Source organism: Aphis gossypii, chromosome 2 (assembly GCF_020184175.1).
Source record: "Aphis gossypii isolate Hap1 chromosome 2, ASM2018417v2, whole genome shotgun sequence".
Lineage (NCBI taxonomy): Eukaryota > Metazoa > Arthropoda > Insecta > Hemiptera > Aphididae > Aphis > Aphis gossypii.
This window is the reverse complement of record NC_065531.1, coordinates 74751262-74773331: the sequence shown is the minus strand read 5'-3', so window position 1 is coordinate 74773331 and position 22070 is coordinate 74751262. Positions and strand designations below refer to the sequence as shown.

Here is a 22070-nt window from a genome sequence, read left to right as displayed (position 1 = left end):
GAGACGCGTGATTTTTCCATGGTCAGAAGTTAGCAACGGGAAAATTATCTAAACCAAACCACGATTCCAATAGTTCTTAACGTGTTTACTTGGATTTTTCGAGATAAGACCGTGGTTATTCCATAGGGCAAAGATAATAAAATTGGAGGTTTATGTTTTATAAATATTATCATCCATGATTATCCACGATGTAGAGAAGATCTTCTCTACATCGATCTTCTCTACATCGTGATACTATCTTATAACATGACCAAAATTATCATTATTCAATTTGCGTTAATGCGTTTCATGTTTTTGTAGAAACACCATAATAAAATAAACATCCTGAGAAACAATTGAATACTAGATGCAGTAGAAACCAATTTCAAACCTGAAACCATAGAAAAAAGATTAACTAAGCATAGTAAGCAGCACTAACTACTAATAAGTAATAGTTTTACTTAATACTTATTAAATATTAGTTATAGTTGTAATATTCAAGTTTTATTAAGTTTATAACTATTGCAAGGTACAATTATAATATATAATACTGTTCCTAATACTATCATAACACATGGTAAATTAAAGTGAATTTATAATATACCATAACACCTTTAAGCCATATTGTACCTAATATTTTTGCTATTTTAATTTGTAATTTTATTCAATTATCATTGATTTTAAGTTAATTATTCTAACATAAAATATTTGGAACACAGTCAGCAATTCAGCATGCTAAAATTGTGCTTAATACTTGTCAGTCATTTTTCAGACACGACAAATCAAATATTTTAAATAATAAATTCATTTTAAGAATGTAGTATGACCTAGAAATTAAATATTCTCTTGTATGCCATCACTTTTTGGAGCAATAATTTATTTTTCAACTTCAATATCTTTTTTAATTGAAAAGTAAATTTAGTTGATACTTCAGAATATCAAAAGAAAAAAATCCTTGTACTTAGTGGAGAAAATAGTAATTTGTTAGCAAAAAATCAGTGTTGTTTAAATATGATTTTGCATTATTTAATAAATTAACTAGGTAGTGTTGAAGAACACAATATAAACGACTACATAAAGTAGTGAGTAAACATGATTACAGTAAGTAGGAGGTAGGTACATAATAAAAAATCAGAATGAACAATTAATAAAGTATATTGTAATTAATCAGATTATTTGTCATACAATGTTTTCAACAAAAAGTGATTAAAAAGCAATGTTATAATTTAAACATCTTTATATGGTATTTTCAAGGTTTTGTAAATATTATCTGAAAATGTCAGCAACACTTAATAATTTAACAACAATCAGTCTAAACAACATTAGTTGCTATCGAGTGCATAACCACCACTAATGGGCAATTCCTCCCTCATAATTTTTTTTCTAAAGTTAACTATTTAATTGGATAATATCATTTGTTATTTAATATGACTTTTTTTTTTTTTTTTTTTTTGATTTTTCATAAGTACAATAAATTATAATATTGTAAATATAATTTTGTATATTTATGATAGGTAGCTAAAAGATAGCCTATGTAAAAGATACTTAAATAATTAATACAAATGGCTAAAATTTCCAACATGAAAATGAAACATTTAGTAAAACACATTTGATCTCTGGTTTTTTTTGTTATTTCTAAACACATATTTTTAGCCTTGGTTTTTATTATTTTTTTTTTCTTAAAACTACAATTTTTGATATTTAATAATTGCTTGTGAATTTGATTTCTAGAGTGCTTAAATACATCTATAATTTATAATATTTATATATAAAAAAAAAAAAAAAAATAGGGGAAATTATCCGTGATTCATAACCACCGCCCACCACTAACAACAAATAATTAAATATAGAACTACTAAAAACTACTAACCAGTAACCATAGATAAACTATTATTTTAGTTTATCTATTATAGATTTATAGTAAATACTAACAAGTAACTAAAACTATCATAACCATTAAAAATGCCCTCTACTAGTCTACTACCACTATTTATATCATTGTCAAGTTTAATTGAAATATCACAACTCTGTAGTAAGTGTTTGGAGCATTTATAAGTAAGGAAAAAATAAAAAATATTTTATATTTAAAAATTAAATATATCTACTACATACTATTAATTAACTAGATAATATTGCAACCAATTTTTAAAAATAATTAAATTGATTATAATGTGATGTAAAAGTAAATAATAGAAATTGTTTATAAAATAAATCATTGTGAACAATAAAGAATAATTTAAACACATATCTCTTAGGAAACTTTATAACTTATTCTTTAACATTCTTTGTTTAAAATAGTTAGCAATTGAATTTTGAAAGTCATCCGAATTGAATCTTTCTTTCAGTCTTTCAATCTCTCTATCATTAGCTTCGTGCAGTTCATCTCTAGTGATCACACCATTTAGCATCATTGATTTTGAGTAAACTATAGGCTATAAAGTTTGTTGAAATTAAAAAATTAAAATTTCAAACTACTAAAAAATATAATTTTGGAAAAGAAAAGAGAAAATATTTTACCAATTTATAAAAAGCTAATTCAGTTGTGATTTTTTTAATTAATTGATTTCTTCCACTAACTCCGTCATTGATAATTTCATTGACTAAGCCAATCTTCTGGGCATCAATAGCATTCAATGTCTTACCAGAATACAAAAATTCAGTTGCCTAAAGAGTAAATACAATTGTTAGTAATATTCACTTAAGATTAGAGTTATTAAATAAAAAGGTATACAGCTGGGCGTGGCTTAATTTTTTTACAGAAAAATTTAAGGACTTAAAATTGTAATAGCTTAATTATCTTGATTATCGCAGATAATTGTAAAATACACATATTGTGTTTTTGCACAATATTTCTTTTGCTGTGTGGTACCACACAATCAATGAGTATTAAAGTAGTGAGTGAACTACTACAGTTTTTAAATTAATCAATAAAATCTTTCGGCAAACAATGAAAATATAAAATATAATAAATGAGTTATAATTTTTATGTAATACATAATAATACACATTTGTAATATTAATGGACCATTGGTTTAAAGGTATACTGCCGCTAATAAGATAGTCATATTTTAAAATAAATTTATTTACCCTAGTCTTGCCCATAATTAATGGAAATGTAATACTTGAACATCCTTCAATGGTAAGACCCAATTTGTGAAAAGGACATGAAAATGTCGCCTAAAATTGAACAATATTTTATAAAAAATTAATACTAATACTATAGAATTGACTTACTGTTTTAGTTGCATAAACAAGATCACAAAGTCCTAACGTAGTACATGCAATTCCAATTGCTGGACCATTGACTAATGCAACTAATAACTTTGGATAATCTATGAATGCTCTCACAAAGTCTCTGTATATTATGAAATCTCATATTTTAGTAGGTATTACATATAAAATAAAAAATTAAGTATGGTTAACTTCTTATGTAAAAATATATTTATTTACCGTGTTGCAATTAAACGATCTTCAATGTCTATAATTGGACTATCAAATAAGTCTGTACCACTACTATAGGCTTTTCCTACTCCAGTTAATATGGTAAGGAAAACAGTATCATTATTAGCTCCTTCTTTGAGAGCTTTAGTCACCTCATTGTAGCACTGTATATATTTTAACAAAGATAATATTTTAATAATTTATGCAATAAATAATATAATAGATATAATATGCACCTCAAGTTATACATATAATTACCTGAAATGATATGGCATTTAGTTTATTTGGACGATTAAATGAAATAATCTGAACTGACCCCTCGTAATTAACTAATATTGAAGACATCCTGACTAAACAAATTTAACAATAGCAATCGTCAGTAAAATAAAATAAATAAAACGAATAAGTTAAATTTATTGCGTCTATGATTAGCTCAAAAATTGTTTTTACAATAACACAACTCTTGAAATAAATATATACTACCTATATTAAACTACTATAGCCAATTCCTTTGCTTAAGATAATATTAGTTCTAGTTACTCAAATTAAAAAAATTTGATTAAATTATCTACTAAAAAATTCTTATTGTTACAATATAAATTATGTATCTACAACCTACTCCTATTGATTATACCATAATATAATACATTATATCAACGGTAATTTTATTTACTGATACTTTTACCTCTTACAATTTACTTTCACCATCACCAGTTTGGTATTTAAATAACCTACATATTATTCTATATTCACTAATCACCAGTAGTTCTCAACGTGAGGTCATTATTTACTGAGTCAATGAGACGTAAAAAGTCTTTAAATAAATATTAGAAAACACTAATATGTCATAACACTTATAAAGTCATAATGCCCATAACTTAACTCTTTAGGGACATTCTTACAACCTTGAACCTATATAGTGAACCTACAGGTCTGGTTAAGATATTATATAGATAATTATTAATTATTTCCGTTAGCTGGTTATCAGAACTACGACTTTTTGATACGTCCACAGACACTGTTGTAAGTTAGGAAAAAAGTTTAGGCACATGAAGATTAGAGATAAGGACTAAACTCCGTACCACTTTTTATCCGTTCTCCGTACACAAAGTATAAAGATCCAAGATCTACGAAGAATATCTAGAAGATCCATAAGAATTAAAAATTCTTTATAAATCTTGGATTAAAATTATCACTTATCAAGTAGCATCTGACTATCTTATCATATTATGATTATATCGTATTAATTACTAATATAGTATTTCTATTATTGTCGATGCCGTCGATTGTACGATCGTACGAATCAATTAAATACGAATAAATTAATATAATAATTAATAATTTGTAATATTACTATTAAGTTTTAAATTGACTGACTTGAATAGTTGTTCTGTATTTAAAGATTTATTTTACAAAATATGTGGACATATTACAATTATTATTTATTAATATTCCGCAGGACTGCAAGAGTCCAACCTCTCTAACAATTTCAATACCAAAATACTGAATACAATATTTCTCTATTTGTTATTTAACATTACTAAATCATTTAATTGTGTTATTTTATTGTTCAAGTAGTTGAAGGATTATTACAACAGTACTACTACCATAAAATAAATAATCATCATAAACTGTGATATTTAATTTTTAAGAACCATATTGTGTCCATATTTTGAATTTTGATCATGACAGAAATGCACGATCCAGACTTACAAACTAAATCAAGACGTGGTGTGTATTTATGTCCACTGTAACCAAATTCCATCATTTACATTACTTTTTTGTTTGTTTTGTTTCAATATAAGCCACTGGAATTTTATCAGAAAATCTTCATTTTGTTGCAAATGAACCATCCTTGGCGTTTTATCGACTTCAAGAACATGTACGGAAATCTGTACCGCCTATGATAGAAAAACGAGTACAAGTTCAAAAACTTCATAAGGATTTACAAGGGCACTATTATGATGTAGAATATGCATTAGGGTAATAATTCCTTTTTTTCATTTCTAGACTACCTAATAAATTAATACATTTTTATGAATCATAATATGTTGATGTTTTAAATCAGAGCTATTAATTCTATTAAGAACTGTGAAGAACCATTGAATAATATTCAAGAACAACTTAAGAATGCTTTATTCCTTAGTCAACAAATCAAGTATGAGCATACTAGACGGTAAGTAACATTTCAATTCATATTTTAGATTGTAAAGTAGGTAGGTACTCCCAATAGTTATTTGCAGTTTAATATATTCAATGCATGCATGTATTATTGTATTATTTAATTTTGTTTTATAAAGATTATTGTTAATACATTTTGGCTTATATATATTTATATTTTTTATGTAAATATTATATTATGTAGATTGAAAACTTCTCAAATAGACAATGATGCACCATCCAAGCATAATAAAAATGTACCAATATGATTGTTTATATAGCGTGTGCTTACTGTAGATTTATCTGGTAAGACATTTCTAGTTGAATGTCGATATTCAACCTTGAGCTTATTGTTAATGTTTTCTTACAATTTGGGTACATATTCTGTTTTATAATTTTATTTATTTATTTTGATATTTTAGTGGAAAATCTAAAAAAGATTCCATGTATAAACGTCTATCTGCTCACTTGACTACTACTCTAGACCTACCCGAATTACCAGAAGCTATCAGAGATACAGCCAATAAAGTGGAATCTATGGTGAACAGTGCACGACATTCTAATATATATTAATATTAATTAAGAAGAATATAAGACTGTTGTATAGTAATGAAATGTTTAATATTTAATATTTGAAGTGCATTTTATAACTGAAGCAATTAAAAACTTTCTACAAGTACTAATAGTGCAATACTAAACAAATTTTAATTTTTATGAATATTTATGAGACATATTTATACCCTTAAACATTTATTTGATTCATCTTGTGTATTCTATGTGTATTAATTTATTTTATTGAAAATATTAAACAGTTCTATATGAACTTTTTAAAAAGTTCTAATCATATTATTATTTATGCAAAAACCAACAGTATAGTAGAATACAAATGTGTTGACTGAATTTACCCTTTAAATTTCTATTATTTTAGAAACTTATTTTATTACGTAATACATTTGGTTTTATTCTGTCTTATTTATTAAAAAATTGTTGAGTTATTTTGTTTTTAAAATAATTAGTAAGGTATTGTAAAAACATCTTTTATTATAATTCTAGTCCAGTGTACCACAGTAGGAGTTAACCTTGTTGATAAAACCTTTTGTTCATGACTACAATCAGAACTTGGGTTCATTAATTGAGTCTAGTTATAAGTTTTATTAAATATAAATTGCAAATCATAAGCTTTGGTTTTATTATATTAGTACACCTGTTTATGTTTTATTCAAATGTTTATTGTTGAACATAGACATTTATAGATATTAATGTCATTAGTAATGTTTTATCAATTTTTTTAAAAAATAAACAATTTTATTTGAATTATTATTTAGTTATTTTAGTCTATCAGACAGAGTGTCCGAGCGTTATAAGGCGTTGGTTGCGATTTGCACCGTCGTCGGTTCAAACCTCGGTCACGGCCGGCACCTTTCTTCGGGCAATTCACGGTGTCTGAAGAGAGGCCGCCATCTTCCACCCCGGGTATGACAGAAATCTATGGGTGCCTAAATAGAAATTCTGTTAGTTAGGCATCCGAATTAGGCTTTCGGGCCTACTCCCAGACTATATACGCTATACAAAAAAAAAAAAAAAAGGGTCTATAAAACATAAAAAATATATTACTACTACTGAATACATTTAGTATACATTATTTGTTTTGTAAACATATATATATATATAAAAAATGAACCAAATATAATTAATGTTTACAAACATATGATTGCAACATTGTTTTTTTGTTTTTTTTTTAAAAAATGAGATTGGTAAACAAAAAATTACTTTAAAGTTTTCTTTATTTCAATTTGATTTCTAATTTCTTATTCAGAGTCAAAATATGAGTACACAATATTAAAATTAACTTAAGTCTTGTTTGATGATATTATCAAAAATCATAATATCCAAATATATCACTTAGAAAAAAAGCAATAATTTGGTATCGGTATACTTTATGAATCATACATTTTTTTCGATATCATTAAATGCGATTGATATTCTAGTGAATTCCAATAAATCAATGATTATATAATGTTATAATAAATAAATAAATAAATATAAAATATTACAATTTTAAACATTGCCAAATAAAAAATTGGGTTAAAAATAATTGAAACTTACTTTCTATACAATAGTTGATATTAAATTTTTACTTGGGGAATGACAATGAAAAATAAATAATAAACATAAAAATCATATATTCAGTAGATTATGAACATTGAAGATGGTATAAACCAATTTGTATTTTGGCATTTAGTGTTTCTTCTTTTTGTTCTGAACAATAGGCTGTTTGAGCAATGAACTGGAATTATATGTCTTTTGAGAAACATTATAAATATTGTAAAGAGCAAATAAAGAAAACAGCAGACTGTAAAAGATAAATACATTAATAATATTAATCAATATTTCATTATTATTATTATTATTATTATTACATAAGTCTGGGTACTAATTAACAAAAAAAAAAAAAAATAAGAAATATGATCTTGGTAACTCTAGTAAATTCCCAAGGTGGAAAGGGGAAATCTTATAACCTCCCTTAATCAATTTTTAAAAAACAAATGAATATGTTTTATAAATAAAATGATAATGATTAAAATGTTATAGTATTATGAGAAAAAATAGTTACCACACAAATATTTTTTGTAAAAATCATAAGCTTGTAAAATAAATACTAATGTTTTTGATTGAAATAATTACCTTGTATATACTATTGTAATACTGTTGTTTTTGTGATTATTATAAAACATTTAAAATCCAAAAAGTTTTTGTATTATTGTTGTTTGATTCATCAGCACAGTTATGGAATTTTTTTTAGGATTAACAATGTTAATTTTAGTTTATATCTAATTTACTAGGTATATAATTTTAAATTATTCATTTACTATTATTAGCTTTTAAATGATATTATGGAGTTAAACTAGTTTGTTCTCTTCACCAAAAAAACAATTATTTAGGAGCACCCCTATGGTAACTTTTAAATTAAGAGGACATTATACCTGTAAAATGTGTTGATTCAGTTTTACACTAAAAATAGTAAATTTTACATAAATAATTTAATTTTCTCTATTATTTATAGTACTAGAGTATGATGGCTTATTATAAAATTTAAAGGTGAAAATATTTCCCAGAACCTTTTATAGGTTAGGTATTATTAATACTTACAAATTTAAAATAATCATATCTTGCTTCAAAATTAAATTTAAGAACCTATAAAGGGACCTGAATAATGTTATTACTTTTAAATTTGATAACAGGTTCACTCTAATATTAAAAATAATTGAGTAGGTACAATGAATTCTTCATTAATTTAAATTTGACGAATTTAATATCATATGAATAAAAAAATATTAAAATAGGAAATTCTTATTAGCTCAAGTTGATAAATACATATTTTAATATATTTAATTTTTATTATTTAAATGTTAAGTTTAATTAATTAATTAGCCCAGCTTTGTAGTAAAATAAATTTAATAAAAATATAAAACATTCATAATTTACCCAGTTGTAGCGCATACTCTGTGGATAGAGACACATGTGAAAAAAGTGAACATTAATGACAATATAACTGAAAAAGAAAACAAAAAAAATAAATGTTATTATTAGCAATCAAAAATTATTATAACAGTATTTAAGAAAAATATTTAAAATAAACAATTTTTTTGAAATTGTCTATTATTAAAAGAATCCACCTAAGTTTAGGCTAAAAAGGAAAGAAATTAGCATATCTTTTTATAGCACAACACAACATAATGTTTGATGTTGAAAAATTATTTTAAGTATAAATATAACTAATATAAGCATAAGTAATTTGAATGGATTATGATATGAAAATGAAAAAAATATCACAATAAATACCGCAATATTATTTTGGACTAAATATTAACATATGGGATTAGGTGACAAAATGTATTATAGCCTATGGACGTCAAAACCCTTAATCTTACCCTGAAGCTACATTAAGTATGGAAATATATCTATATCAGTGGCAAACCATAGGCTTTGTTGAGGCAATTACCTCAAGATAAAATGTTCAGCATGCAACTGATTTATAGTATTAGTTAAAAATTATTTTAATAATTAAACATGGTTAAATTTATAATGAATACCCAATTTAAATTAAATTGTAACATTCAATAGATAATTTATAGTTTAACATGGTTGTTTTACTTACTTTCAGGGAATAAACTAGCTTGATATCCTTCTCCCAAAAGTAACGTCATTAGATTACTTACAGCCTGATAATCGTTTAATTAAGGAAACATAAAGCAAACCTGTTACTTCTATCTAAGTTATAAAACATATATCCTATTCTCTTTTAAGGTATTTTTTATTTTTATTTTAGACAAGATATTATATTAATTAGTTTCCAATTGTTTAAATACAAAATGATACATTTTAAATTACTTTAAAAATTTGTCAAAGAGATAATTAGTTCTACTATTTAACCTACTTTAAATCAATTAATGTATGTACTTTTTTACTAATTTAAAATTGATACATTTATTGTATGGAATATTTATATTACTAATAAGTAAAAAATGGAACAAACATGTTAAGTAAAAAATACATGGTGTATTAGGAAAATATTATTTTAAATAAGTACATGAACGTTTTACCAAAATAGATGGACTTCTTATTAAACAATAATGAAAATATTGTACTTGGGTAAACATTAAACAACTAAGAAAAAAAGGATACAGTCAAGGACAGTGTAAACAACACTGAGCCAAGAAAACCGGTACTAATGACCAACACTGAGCTAGACGTCAACCATTTGCTGTTGAGCTGCATGACCGAGAATAGTGACAATGCTAAAAGTGTTGATATAAGGAACGACATGCCCGTGGAAACAGCTGAAAATAAAAGGCAAAATTTAAGACTGTATCGATTATTATTTTCATTGCAGCTAAGTATAATTCATCAGACGCCAGAGTGCTAGATGGTCATCTAATCAATTTACATGTCCGAATAGCAACTGTCAATAGAAAATCTGATTTACCCATATTTGGCACTACAATTGTGTTCTATTTTTCCAAGTTAAGAATACGTAGACAGACAAAAGTTGCAGCGTCGATTTTGAATAACAATTGAACACGGCACTCAATGATCGGCGTTTTAGTAAAAAATGTAAAGGCAATTGACGTCAATTTTTTTTTAAATTTCTATTTCATCTTTTTTATCAAAATAACGGAGTGTCGTGTGTACAGTGTAGTGTTTTGATTTGCCGATCAAAAAATGCTTTCGTCGGCAAACGTCAAAAACTTGCTAAGACTTAGAACAGTCAGAACGTCAGTAGGCCAGACACTACTCACTAGTACACACAGTAAACAGTAAACTGTAAACACTACACTTCAGCTTCTTAGTTCAGATTTTGACGATTCTGTTAATCAACAGGATTGATCTCAATTCTGTGATAATAGGTATTATGGATTCGAATTCGAATTCGCGATTGTTTTATTCTGTGATAGCACCTTAAAACAATAATGGAACTGTGGTGTTTGATAATATACTTTTTATTCGCGTTGAACACGATAATGTTGGTTACACTGCGAAATTCCTCACTCTTTATTTTTGTCGTATATATTTAAATACATATATATCTGAACATAATGTGTTGACACAATATGACTATAATTACGTTATCAAGAGACAAATTCCATCGATATACGATAGATATTTCGCGTAATTATTACTCTATCAATCGTTTCTTGGCTCTTCTAGTAATTCTTTTTTTTCCTCGCCTTTCATAATTATTGTTGTGGCGTAGATTCTATACGTTTCTATTACTATTTTGTAGTTTATATTGTGTTAAGTTTACTCAAAAGTTCTTGTCGAATCGCATTCGTTTCAAAATACTAATTAATACTTCTATAAGGTAACTTAAGACTATATATTTATAGTAACAGTCATTTAGGTTTAAAAATTCAAAAATGTACATTAATCAACCATGATGATTGAAAATATGAATTACGACACAATAACAGTAACCAGTTCTGTTTGCAAAGCAATCCTTCAGTACTGTGCCAATTCACATCCGTTTGAAGAGCGTACACTAACCCTTGATCAACCAGTTAAGATTGGCCGTCTATTGGCTAAAGCCAAAGTCAGTCCACACAATGGAATTTTCGACTGTAAAGTCTTGTCAAGAAACCACGCCCTGTTATGGCATGAAAATGGAAAATTCTTTTTACAAGACACAAAAAGTAGTAATGGTACATTTGTTAATAATCACAGGCTTAGTAAAAGCGGTGAAGAGTCTAAACCACAAGAAGTGTTTAGTGGTGATGTAGTCCAATTTGGTGTTGATGTGATCGAAAACTCTAAAAACATATCTCATGGCTGTATTACAGCTGTTTTAAAATTATACCATGCCGATGGTACAGAGGCTAAATCTAATCCTGTTGTCAATTTTATTAGTGATGTATCTACTCAAGATTTATTTACCATTGATGCTTACATACGAGATGCAATGAACAGGGAAGCAAATTTAGAAAACAAATTATTTAACTTGGAAAGGCTATTATCCAACATTATTGGAGAAACAGATAATAGTTGGAAAGCCCTTGTTGCTGAGGATCGTTTACTATCCAAAATTGAATTTTTAGAAAACCAACTGCAGTATTACAAAAAAGACTATGGGGAAGATGAAATGAAACAAGAAATATGTGATCTAAAAAAGTATAAATATTCATACCAAGGAATGGCTAAAGATTGTTTAAAAAAAGAAATGGAAGAAAAATTGAAATTGATGCAAAAATGTCAAGAATTAGAAACTCTATTGAAACATTCCATAACTGAACAAAGTTCATTGATGAAGCATCTGAATAATGCACAAGATGAAATCAAAGAAGTATGTTCTAAGTTAAATATAGAAGTTGCTAACCATGAAAATACTGTAAAAGAATTTGATGCATCAAAAGAATTACATGTAACCGAATTAAAAACACTACAGGAAACCAAAAATGAAGTAGAAATAAACTTTCAAAATAAATGTGAAGAAATTGAAAGGCTACGAGGAGAAATAGCTAAAATGAATTATGAGATAAATACACGCAATGTACTTCTTTTGACTTTACAAAATGAACAAGAGCTTACTGAAGATATTTCTCTTAATAAGTACTTTAATGATATCATGTCTTATATTGTACATATATTACAAGACCGCCAGACATACATAAATCAAATGAATTCTCTACAAAGTCAAATGCAAAAACATATAAAACAAAAAGCCGACTTAGAAAATCAAGTATGTCAGTTACAGACAGAACTTGAACTTAATCAAGAATCATTAGTGAACTGTGTAAAGATTAAAAATGTTAATGATACAGACAATACAGATCCTGATCAATTAAAAATGATTATATTGAATGATGATAGTTTAAAAAATATTGAAGTTTTATCAAAAGACATTGAGATTCAATCAGATTTTTATAAACAGAAATCTGATGTCATTGAATTTAAATTATCTGAAGCAAAAGATGTACTGCTAGACTGTATAACTAATTTGGATGATCAAGAATCTACTATAAAACACCTTAAGAAAGAGATTTCTTGTAAAGATATTGTACTAATGTTAATGTCTGAATATTTATCTCAGTTATCAAATATTGACTCTAATAATATACATAATGTGCCAGATATACTGCAAAAGAATCTTTGCTCTTTTAGTAACTCCAAAAGTCTTGACCATAGTTTAGATGATTTAAAAATATCTCAAACAGAATGTTTAAATAATACATCCCAAATACAGGAAAATGATATTATAAACAATATCTTAATTCAGGAGATCAGCTCTGATACAGTGGACACTAAAGAAGATTCAGTAATTGACCAAAATGAATTAGAACAAATTCGTAATGAATATGATTTATGTTTAACTGAAAAAAACAATCTGAAATATGAATTAGAGAAAATCACATTGAGATGCAGAGAGTTAGAACAAACTCCAAATTTCCACTTATTTTTTGCGTTACCATCAATAGTATTATTTTTAGTCTTAGTAATTAGATTTTATTCGTATTTGTCCTATTTAACAGGAACAGCTGAATGAGTGCAATTAAAAATATTATTTATTACTTTATTTTGTAAGTTGCACAACTGATAAGTGTTTTTTGAGCTCATGTATTAATGTATATGAAAAAATTGAATTATGTAAACTACCTGTCATAGACAAAATTTTATATTAAATTATAAATATCCCAGTACCTAAATTTAATAAATTATTTAATTTAAGTTTAAAATAATTACACAATTTTCTCAAACTAAAGCTGGATCACATATCTTTTATAATAATTAAATTTATTCTCCAGCTTTGTGTTTTATTTGCCATTTGTAGTTATGTATTATTTTATGATTAAAAACTGATATTACTTAATATGTGATTCCATCCATAATAATATATTTTTTTGAATTAAACCTGCTTTTTTTACTTTAACTTAAAACAAAAAATATATATAATATATTTATACATTTATGCTTATTGGTTTTTTCATAAGACATCAATTAATATTCTCAAATATATTCTTACATTTTCAATGCTATGAAAGTATTACAATTTATTTTTTTATTTTTTACATTAACATTTTGGTATAATTTTCTTGGCTTTCATTGCTTTTGTTGTTTCCTTATGCAAAATTGATCTATAAATCCTACTATTATGATACTAAATTATATTTATTGTTTTTAAATAATTGAGTTTTATAATTTAAGATCTGTAATAGTTTAAATCTTAGAATTTTAAAATTATTTAATTTCATGTATTTAATACTGTATTGCATAAAATTATTTTTAAATTAATTGTTAATTTTTACAATATCCTATTGATTTTTGTTAGTATCAGTACAATTTATTATTCGGAATTGTCTTATAAATGTATGCACAATGTAAAATGTGTTATTGAACAATGTAGTGTGTGTCAATTCTATTCTAAAAAATATTAGTTTCTTTTAAATTTTGATGACAGGAGTGATTTTCAATTTTATTTTAGTACTTTATTATATTTATTGTTCTAAATAAATTTATATTGTCTCATTGTTTTTTTTTTTTTAAATTTAGAAGTTTTGTATTTTAATGAAAATTATGTACTCGTTGACTGAACCATCGAAATACGATTAATACTGTAAAAATCTATATATTATAGTTAATGTTGTATGTTATTGAATTATTATAAACATAAATCATTGTAGTCATTAATTATTATTGTTGTCATTTTTAAACAAAAAATAGTAAGATTATTAAATTATTACCTAAATTGTTATTTTTATTTTAAACTTTGTTTCTTTTACTAACTATATGTCTACAAACATTTTTGAGACGGAATATTCTTTCAATAGAAGGTAATCATTAACAATGATTTAATCAATTGTCAGGATATCAAACCAAAGATAACATACAACATTTTATGTGAAAAATCTTTGTATACAATTTGGTGGTGGTGTTCTTAATAATTTATATGCAATTTCATCAGGTGTGGTTTGATTCCCTGATGATTGTATATAAGAAAATGTCTTATTACGCAAGCCAAAAACATTATATATATTAAAACACCAATCGACATTTTTATTTTTCAGTCTTTAATGATGGAATCATTGGATCAGTTATCTTGTAATGATTTAGAAGTCATGGATGTAGAAAGAGGTTCTATTAATAGTAGTATAATGAACATTGACAGGAACAAAATTGAAGCTATTCCTAAAACTAATCAAGTACTAAAATACGTGTAAAAATTAAATAATAAATAATATGCAAATGTATATATATTTTTATAGCCTATAGAATTGCAAGATCTAACAGGTTTAACTGTGTATGATGTGAATCATTTTGAACAAGAAGTTTTACAACAAGTTACCAATGAAGTATTGGATAATAAAACTATTTATAACACTGTTGAGATTCCTACAGTGACATTAGGAGTTTTAGGAATTGAAGAAACTGAAATTGAACGTAAAATTAGGACAGGAGAAATGACCCCATTTGGTTCAACAGATGTTTCACAAAAAAATACTAAAAGGTATACTATTGTTGTTATGTAGATCATTGATTTTAATTTAATATGTAAAATATTTTTAAAAATATATTTGGGCCTGACAACTTTCAGCTCTGAAGATATGCTTGAAAAATATTTGATATCTCAATCTAAACTTTCAACAATGGTTCATAAACCTAAAATTAAATCATCCAGTACAAAAAAAGATTTTAAAATAAATATGGAAAGTAAAGAACCAATTGAAAAGTCAAAAGAATCGGGAAGTGAATATTTTCCATCAACAGATTCTGGTAAACAAAAATTAGGTTATAGTACAATGTGTAAAAATTCTTATTCAGTTTATTACATAATATTTTATTGTTTTTAATTTAAGAAGATGAATCATCTACCCCGGTTAAAATTAAAAGTAAAAAACGATCAAATAATCATCCAAAATGTAGTCAATATTCAGATGATGATTTTAATGGTTCTGATGATGAGTATTTTGAACCTAGACGTTCAAGTAAATAATTATAAAAAACCTTTATTGGTTTTAACTTTATATTTAAAACAAAATAACTATTACATATTTACACAATTTGTTTTAAGGTCAATACAAATCATCCGATGATGGAATAGTAGAGAACTATGAGTGTCGATTGAGAGATTATGAAAAAAATAATCCTGAAATAGCTACTGATAATGATGATGTATTTCACTCTATTGATGGGGATTATTTTAAAGTTCCAAAAGAAATTTGGGAAAAATTATACAAGTAAATGATTTATATAGAGTAACATAATATGTAGGTCTTTAATTTATGTACACAATATTGTTGTTATTAGATACCAAAAGATTGGCATAAAATGGCTATGGGAATTACATCAACAAGGCTCTGGTGGTATCTTAGGAGATGAAATGGGATTAGGAAAAACCATACAAATGATTGTGTTTTTTGGTGCTCTTTATTGGAGTCGTTTAAAAGATAAAATAACTGGTATACGTGGCTTAGGTTCTAGTTTAATTGTTTGTCCAGCAACCTTAATGCATCAGTGGGTTGATGAATTTCATAAATGGTGTCCACCGATTCGTGTTGTGGTTTTACATGAAACTGGAGTTTATAAAGGTAGGTAATTTTCAATTCAATTAAAGTAAACAAAACAAAAATGTATGTATCTCTATAAGTTTAAGTCCATTTAATAATTTAATTGATCAGTATTGAAATGTAAGCTTTTTAATTTGAAATGTTAAATTACTTGTTAGGTGTTAGTAATCACTAATTATTATATATTTTCACACTTATTCATTTTGGTTTTAGGCAAACCAGCTGACTTAATTAAAGAAGTATGGTCTAGTAAAGGAGTTTTAATTACTACATACAATGGTTTACTTCAACATATCAATCATTTGTTAAAAAATGATTGGCACTATGTAATTTTAGACGAAGGACATAAAATTAGAAATCCTGATTCTAAAGTTAGTAGTAAATTCACTATTAGTTTTATTAACTTAACATTCTTAACTTTGTATTTGATTTATATAATATTTTATGTAAGGAAACAATATAAATTTTTTCTAATGTATATTTGCTCTTCAATAAAATAAAATTGGAGTATATATTTACATAAAATAAAATTCATCCTTATAGATAACAGTAGCTGCAAAACAATTGAAATCTAGTCATAAAATCATTATATCTGGTTCACCCATTCAAAATCATTTGAAAGAATTATGGTCGCTATTTGATTTTATTTTTCCTAGTAAACTTGGGACTTTACCAGCATTTATTAAAAGTTTTGCGGTACCAATTACCCACGGAGGTTATGCAAATGCTACTGAATTACAAGTATAATTTTTAATTAAGTTACTTAAACCATAATAGATTTTTTAATTAAATCATTGCTTACAATTTAGATAACTACAGCTTATAAATGTGCAACAATACTTAAAGATACAATAAGTCCATATCTTTTAAGACGTATGAAAGCTGATATTCAGTCACATATATCTTTACCTGACAAAAGTGAGCAAGTACTGTTTTGTCGCTTAACAGAAGAACAAAAAACAATGTATCGAGGATATCTTCAAAATTCGGATATAATATCTGAAATAATGAATGGAAATTGTAAAGTCTTTGTTGGCATATCTCGATTAAGGTCAATCTGCAACCACCCCGATATTTTCCAGACAAATCTCGTAAAATATATAATATATATATTTATTATAATGTACCTACCTACATATAATTTTGAATCTTTTTGTTGATTTTTTATGTATAGGAAACTGGTGCTTATGGTTATTGGAAAAAATCTGGTAAAATGATTGTAGTTGAAGCTTTATTAAAAATGTGGAAAAAACAAGGCCACCGGGTTTTGCTCTTTACTCAAAGTGTTAAAGTAAGATACAATATGTTCATAACAAAATTATTGCTGTATATTAATTAAATTATATTATTTATTTGATTTAAGATGCTTAATATTTTTCAAAAATTTATTACTGAGCAAAATTACTCATACTTGAAACTAGAAGGCTCAACGTCAATTGGTTCTCGTCAACCTATTATTAACAAATTTAATAACGTAACAGTTTTTTTTATGGTACTTTTTGTTTAGAAATGACAAATTTAATTTTTTTTTCAGGATCCATCAATATTTGTAATGATTTTGACTACAAAAGTTGGTGGATTAGGTGTTAATTTGATTGGTGCTGATCGGGTTATTATATTTGATCCGGATTGGAATCCAGCCACAGATTTACAAGCTAGAGAACGAGCTTGGAGAATTGGACAAACAAATTCAGTCACTATTTATAGATTACTCACTGCTGGAACTATAGAAGAAAAGGTATTTTAATTTTAATTTAACAAAAATCTTACTTTATTATTAATATAATAATATGATAATGATAACTTTATTATTTTATATTTTAGATGTATCATCGTCAGATTTTCAAACAGTTTTTAAGTAATAAAGTGTTAGTGGACCCAAAACAACGGCGTTTTTTCAAGTCAAATTATTTATATGAACTTTTCACACTTCAAGATGTGGATGATAATGGTGTAGTAGAAACATCTGATTTATTTTCTGGGACAGGCTCTGAAGTAATTAAATTATGAATTATAATTTTTTGAATATTTTTTATGGTTGTGTTTATTTTTCTAGATCAATTTAAAAAAAATTATGACAGCTCGGCGTGAAAGAAAGAAGTCCAAGAAAACATCATCAACTTGTTCATTTTCTGATGATAAAATCGAAGCTATGAAACAAAAAGCTCGAGAACTTAGTAAAATGATTGGTCAAAATTCAAAAACAGTTATAAATCAACAAATAACACCATTAGAAAATAATATGTGTACTAATAGTGAACATTGTTCTGATGTTGATATTATTTGTAAAAATGATATTGACACCTCTAAAAATAATGATAAATCTGTAACTTTTGCGAATAATGACAGTTCAAGTATTCCATCTTGCAGCAAAAGTCCATCATCAAACCATGCCTTCAAAAGATCAAATAGTAAATATTTAAATACCAAGCACAAAAAACCTAAAATACCATATTTAGTCAAGTGTGATATTTATCAGGAAGAACATGTAGATAATCTCACATCTAAAAAACAAGACGATTATGTCCTAGAAAAATTATTCAACAAATCAGGTAAGTTTCATTCAATCATTAAATTGTAAAACAATTCACTTGTGTATTATCTAGAAAATAAATTATGCAATATAATTTTTTTAATTAAGGTGTAAAGGCAGTGATGAGACATGATAAAATAATGGAATCATCAAAATCTGATTATGTTATAATTGAAAACGAAGCCCAAAAACTAGCTAAAAAGGCAATCGAAGATCTTGAAGCATCTCGTTCACAGTGTTGGGAGACAGGATCTGGTAGGTTAAACTGGACTGGCAGTCAAGGAACAGTTAGATCTAAGTTATTTCACAGTATGAAAAATGAGTGAGTAAACTATGCTAATTTTTTTTAAGATGATATTCATTGTTAGCACTATTATTGTATACCTTACATAACCTAACCTAACCTTACAATACTTATGCCTCTAGTTAATAATTATTTATTTATTTATTTATTTTTTTAATAACAGTGATAAATCAAGTGGTCCATCAATACTATCCTTGATGAAAAAACGTAGTGGAATCGTGGAAGCCACAGAACACGAAACGCAGATGTTAAACAGTATAAGAGAATATTTGTTAGAAAACAATCAAAGTGTAAGCACTGATCAAATAGTAAACCAATTTAGGAATAAATACTCAGCTGAGGATACCCCACTCTTCAAGTCATTGTTAAGTGAAGTTTGTACATTCAACAGATGCCCAGATAAAACTGGTGTCTGGACGTTGAAACCAAAATATTGTTAAACTATTGAAATTAAGTACAAATAATATTTATTTTACAATTTTATTGAACACCTAAAAAACAAGTTTTAACTGTTCCTCTGTTTTTTATTTATTCATCCTCGCCAGATTATACTTTCCACATTTATTTGTGGATAACTATTTTATCCAATGTGTTATTATTTACTAAGATAAATGTTATCAGATTATTTAAAGATATAATCGACTGTCTAACATGTATAATAATATTGTACCTTGAAATATTTGTAACAATGTCAATTGGTGTTTATCAAACAATAATATAGGTACTTTATTAGTATGCATTCATAATTTTAAGTTACTATATTATATTGTTATTTTATAATGATGTGTTCTATTAGTATTTAATTAAAACTGTAATATTTAAGTTATTATTACAAATTTCAATGTTGTATGAAATAAAATAAAAGTTTCATTGTTGCATATATACATGTATATTTTAATTTATATTACATATGTACTATATTATGTAAAAGGCTAGACAGGTAGACAATAATTATTCATACAGGATGCAGTCCTGTATTCATGTTTTGACTAATTATTGTACCAAATAGGTTAAGTACCTTATAGGTACTACCTATAATCTCTCCTTCTCTTTATGTTAAATTTCATTTATATTTAACTTTAATCATTAAATTATTCAAGTCACTGCATAAATAAATAATACGACGAAGTAAATCTCAGAATCTATTAATCTTTTCTATTATAAAATAAAGAATATTTTATAGAATTTGTGGTTTTGACTGCTATCATGTCTATATTTGAGTTGCCATGAGTATAAAAATAAGTTTTCAATTGAATCAATGAACTACGACTGAATAATTATTTAATTCACGGTTAATTTCTCTTCTACAGATTTATTTCTACAAAAATAATTGTTTTCGATAAACCTATTGTGTATGGTACAATCCATACGTATTTGTTAATAAAATCAAATATTTCTGAACCAAAATTGACGATTATTTCATTATTTATTTAGTTAAAATTACCAAAGCTTAAAGTAGTTGAAAATGACAATGGTTACTATAATTAATTAATATTATCTCTTCATTATTTGAACTTTTTTTAGTAAATTATAAAAGGTTAGGTTACCCAATACTTAATATTTTAAAATTTTAATTTTATTACTTTTTAGCAATCGATAGGTAGTGGAGGAAAAATATGTTCTATTTGTAGGCACGTTTAATCTCTAAATTCATAAAATATTTTTATATTTTTATAAAATCAAAATGAAAAGGAAATTAATTTGATTCAACCTTAAAGCAGTTGAAGCTTGAGCATATATATAAACTGCTTAACGCTTATAGCACGTACTTCTTCAAGAAATGTTAAAGTGCACGGTTTTTTGAATCGAGTCGTGCTCACCATTTATTTCTATTTACTACTCACCAAAATTGAAAGTTTGAGAAGAATAATTTAACTATTGGATCGGTTTGATTATAATATTATACGTGTGTTGAAAATGTATCAGCAAGTTGTGTTTTTACCAAAATTGAAAGTTTGAGAAGAATAATTTAACTATTGGATCGGTTTGATTATAATATTGTACGCATGTTGATAGTGTATCAGCAAGTTGTGTTTATACAAAATACAATACACATTTACCTATACCTACCTAAATCGTTCGTTTTAATAACTACATAGCCACATATAGGTAGTACTTACCTATCTAACTATATTATTATAATACTATTTATATGGTCGTATGGTATCTACCACGAACTAAGATACTATCTTACTATAGATATAGTATCTTAGTTCGTAGTATCTACTTACGAATTACCAGTTTAATCATATTATAATAATAATTAAACGATTATTTATAGGTAGGTCAGACCGCCAACCTTCATCTCACTCAAAACCTACTACAGAGGACCGCCTCGAAATTGTATCTGTCGTACGTATATTATTGCCAAAGAAATGCGTTGATGCATAAACCTGCAGGCTGCAGCTCTTAGGGGCTTAAATGTTATTACTTACGGGGGATCTAACTACAGAAGAATTTAATCCAAGATATTGGTAAAACATTAAACTCGTGGAAAATCCTATAAATTGGTTCCTACCTATATATATATACATATAATAGGAAATTATCAAATTATCAAACAGGAATTACGAATAATATGGTACGGCCAAACCTA

At 26.0% G+C, this 22070-nt stretch overlaps 6 protein-coding genes across 14 annotated transcripts in view; 4 read left to right on the top strand and 2 right to left on the bottom strand.

The window, feature by feature from the left end:
* Positions 1-22070, top strand: part of LOC114123005 (G protein-activated inward rectifier potassium channel 3-like) — a 108214-nt gene that overhangs the window by 42767 nt on the left and 43377 nt on the right. The gene's annotated exons all lie outside the window — the stretch shown is intronic.
* Positions 236-6894, top strand: LOC114123003 (BLOC-1-related complex subunit 8 homolog). 4 transcript variants are annotated; one of them, XM_050199151.1, is made up of 5 exons: positions 236-403; positions 5073-5151; positions 5226-5403; positions 5489-5596; positions 6003-6894. In XM_050199151.1, exons 2-5 carry the CDS (start codon positions 5106-5108, stop codon positions 6151-6153), a joined length of 483 nt encoding a protein of 160 aa, XP_050055108.1. In that variant the 5' UTR covers positions 236-403; positions 5073-5105; the 3' UTR covers positions 6154-6894. The 4 variants fall into 4 exon arrangements, with proteins under 4 accessions (XP_050055108.1, XP_027841641.1, XP_027841640.1 ...); XM_027985840.2 differs by having other exon boundaries at positions 237-403; positions 4999-5151; XM_027985841.2 differs by lacking the exon at positions 236-403 and adding an exon at positions 5786-5886 and having other exon boundaries at positions 4672-5151; positions 6003-6148.
* On the bottom strand, positions 1117-4385 carry LOC114123002 (enoyl-CoA delta isomerase 2-like). 4 transcript variants are annotated; one of them, XM_027985836.2, is made up of 7 exons: positions 4113-4385; positions 3679-3770; positions 3430-3584; positions 3214-3334; positions 3067-3156; positions 2497-2643; positions 1117-2411 (listed from the first exon to the last, which is right to left on the bottom strand). In XM_027985836.2, the coding sequence occupies exons 1-7, from the start codon at positions 4126-4128 to the stop codon at positions 2241-2243; spliced, it is 792 nt and encodes a 263-aa protein (XP_027841637.2). In that variant the 5' UTR covers positions 4129-4385; the 3' UTR covers positions 1117-2240. The 4 variants fall into 4 exon arrangements, with proteins under 4 accessions (XP_027841637.2, XP_027841638.2, XP_050055105.1 ...); XM_027985837.2 differs by having other exon boundaries at positions 4106-4384; XM_050199148.1 differs by having other exon boundaries at positions 4156-4384.
* On the bottom strand, positions 7573-11061 carry LOC114123004 (protein KRTCAP2 homolog). The gene is made up of 5 exons (XM_027985842.2): positions 10568-11061; positions 10267-10421; positions 9740-9803; positions 9067-9133; positions 7573-7933 (listed from the first exon to the last, which is right to left on the bottom strand). Exons 1-5 carry the CDS (start codon positions 10569-10571, stop codon positions 7819-7821), a joined length of 405 nt encoding a protein of 134 aa, XP_027841643.1. The 5' UTR covers positions 10572-11061; the 3' UTR covers positions 7573-7818.
* Positions 11215-20354, top strand: LOC114122999 (DNA excision repair protein ERCC-6-like). 3 transcript variants are annotated; one of them, XM_027985830.2, is made up of 17 exons: positions 11215-11443; positions 15138-15272; positions 15336-15577; positions 15665-15843; positions 15927-16055; positions 16142-16307; positions 16378-16658; positions 16851-17008; positions 17181-17378; positions 17447-17728; positions 17812-17928; positions 18001-18111; positions 18172-18375; positions 18462-18632; positions 18694-19189; positions 19279-19492; positions 19638-20354. In XM_027985830.2, the coding sequence occupies exons 2-17, from the start codon at positions 15144-15146 to the stop codon at positions 19912-19914; spliced, it is 3354 nt and encodes a 1117-aa protein (XP_027841631.2). In that variant the 5' UTR covers positions 11215-11443; positions 15138-15143; the 3' UTR covers positions 19915-20354. The 3 variants fall into 3 exon arrangements, with proteins under 3 accessions (XP_027841631.2, XP_050055096.1, XP_027841630.2); XM_050199139.1 differs by lacking the exon at positions 11215-11443 and adding an exon at positions 14888-14903 and having other exon boundaries at positions 15930-16055; XM_027985829.2 differs by lacking the exon at positions 11215-11443 and adding an exon at positions 14888-14903.
* LOC114123000 (sarcolemmal membrane-associated protein) lies at positions 11441-13672 on the top strand. Its single transcript, XM_027985832.2, has one exon. It carries the CDS (start codon positions 11516-11518, stop codon positions 13616-13618), a length of 2103 nt encoding a protein of 700 aa, XP_027841633.2. The 5' UTR covers positions 11441-11515; the 3' UTR covers positions 13619-13672.